Source organism: Somniosus microcephalus, unplaced genomic scaffold (genome assembly GCF_052327205.1).
Source record: "Somniosus microcephalus isolate GS21.2 unplaced genomic scaffold, FLI_Smic_1.0 unresolved_chr5, whole genome shotgun sequence".
Lineage (NCBI taxonomy): Eukaryota > Metazoa > Chordata > Chondrichthyes > Squaliformes > Somniosidae > Somniosus > Somniosus microcephalus.
In genome coordinates, this window is record NW_028225183.1 from 47,022,289 (window position 1) to 47,024,034 (window position 1,746).

General features: G+C 46.7%; 1 protein-coding gene across 1 annotated transcript; it reads right to left on the reverse strand.

The window, feature by feature from the left end:
* Nucleotides 1–632: 632 nt before the first annotated feature.
* On the reverse strand, nt 633–1,053 carry LOC147088147 (histone H2B-like). The gene has a single exon (XM_085977922.1). The coding sequence runs from the start codon at nt 1,039–1,041 to the stop codon at nt 667–669; it is 375 nt and encodes a 124-aa protein (XP_085834048.1). The 5' UTR covers nt 1,042–1,053; the 3' UTR covers nt 633–666.
* Between the last annotated feature and the right edge of the window lie 693 nt (nt 1,054–1,746).

Consider the following 1,746-nt stretch of genomic DNA (forward strand, 5'->3'; position numbering starts at 1 on the left):
AAAAATGAAAATGTTTTTACAGAGATTGAGGTGACTGATTAAATTCCCATTGATTCTGTAACGCGACACATTCCAGCTCAATCTTTGTAAAAGTGAGGATTCACAGATTATCGATCGATCCTTTGCACAGGCGCTGCTGCGGGAGTGAAACCAGATCTGGGAGTCCTGCTGTGAGAAAAGAGGGGCAGAGTGTTCAAACTGACCGCGTTCTAATCTCTAAGAACTCCCATTCCGGGTTGTTACAATGCAGCAAATCTCCGGTTAATAAACGGATGGACTCCCAACTTGCTTTAGAAAAATGCAAAGGTCTTGACAGAGAACGAGGTGACTGAAATCGGAATCTCACACCTAAAACAAACTTTTAATTAGTCGGCTGGCGCTGCAAATAAACGGGTCTGAGAGCAAAGGCAAAGTGCGACCAAGGACCGTGTTTGTGTTTTAGTGGGCGGGAAATACAACATCGACGCTAAAGGCGATCCGGTCAATGAAACTGCTTATCTGAGAGTTAAAAACTACATCTACAGCTGGAACTTCAAACGTTCTTAATAATTACAGTAAATTGAATCTACAAGGCGATGCGTTGTGTAGCTCTTTCAGAGAGATAGTGGGTGGCTCTTAAAAGAGCCGTTGTGTTTGGAGTTTCTTCTTTCAGGACAGCGTGGAGTTTTACTTGGAGCTGGTGTATTTGGTCACCGCCTTTGTCCCTTCCGACACGGCGTGCTTGGCCAGCTCCCCGGGCAGCAGCAGGCGCACGGCGGTCTGGATCTCCCGGGAGCTGATGGTGTGCCGCTTGTTGTAATGGGTCAGACGGGAAGCCTCACCCGCGATGCGCTCGAAAACATCGTTCACAAACGAGTTCATGATGCTCATGGCCTTGGAGGAGATGCCGGTGTCAGGGTGAACCTGCTTCATCACTTTGTAGATGTAGATGGAGTAACTCTCCTTCCTCGACTTTCTGCGCTTCTTGCCGCCCTTCGCTGCCGGTTTAGTGACGGTTTTCTTAGCGCCCTTCTTAGCAGCTGTCTTCTTTTCATCCACCATTCTTAAGCTAGATTTCAGCAACAAAATGACTCAAACTTGCTCCGCGCTCGGAATATATAGGCAACCCCACAGTCCTATGCTAATGAGGGATGGGTGAAGGCAATGATTGTGATTGGCTGGTTAGGAATGATGTCAATTTATTCTTCTGCATATCTCTGATTGGCTTCTTTAGGTATCCAATCAGACTGAGTGTTTGCCACCAGTACGCCCCCTGCAAGTGCGTGTGTGACATCTGCCCATTCACCATTTCCCAGACCATCTTCCAGGGCCGCAAACACTCCTTCCGGACGGGATAGCCAGTTAGATAGACTTCCTCCAATTTGTGCACTATATTCACGCATTGCGGTGTGGTCTCCGCCACTTTAGTTCTGCATCTGCCAATCTCTAATACTGTGTGTGTGGGGATAGTTCTGTATCATTCAGTCTCTGCCGTCCTTGCGGGCTCCGTGCGTCCCAGGCAGCTAAGTGTCCTTTGTTGATTGGTGCGCTCGGCTCGTTAAGAAAAAAACATTTCACTGACTGGATTTCACTTGTTGTATTTGGTTATGTGACAAATAAAATTGAAACTGAAATAGAATTGATTTATGTAAGTGTAGGAATCATTCTCAATCTCAGTCTCTGTTAAGGTATGTGTGTGTGGAATCCTTTAGTTTCCTGTCCGTCACTTTTTTTTTATTCGTTCATGGGATGTGGGCATCGCTGGCA

What these genes read in the sequence shown, in the direction of transcription:
- LOC147088147 (XM_085977922.1), bottom strand. Translation starts at nt 1,041, where the DNA reads ATGGTGGATGAAAAGAAGACAGCTGCTAAGAAGGGCGCTAAGAAAACC.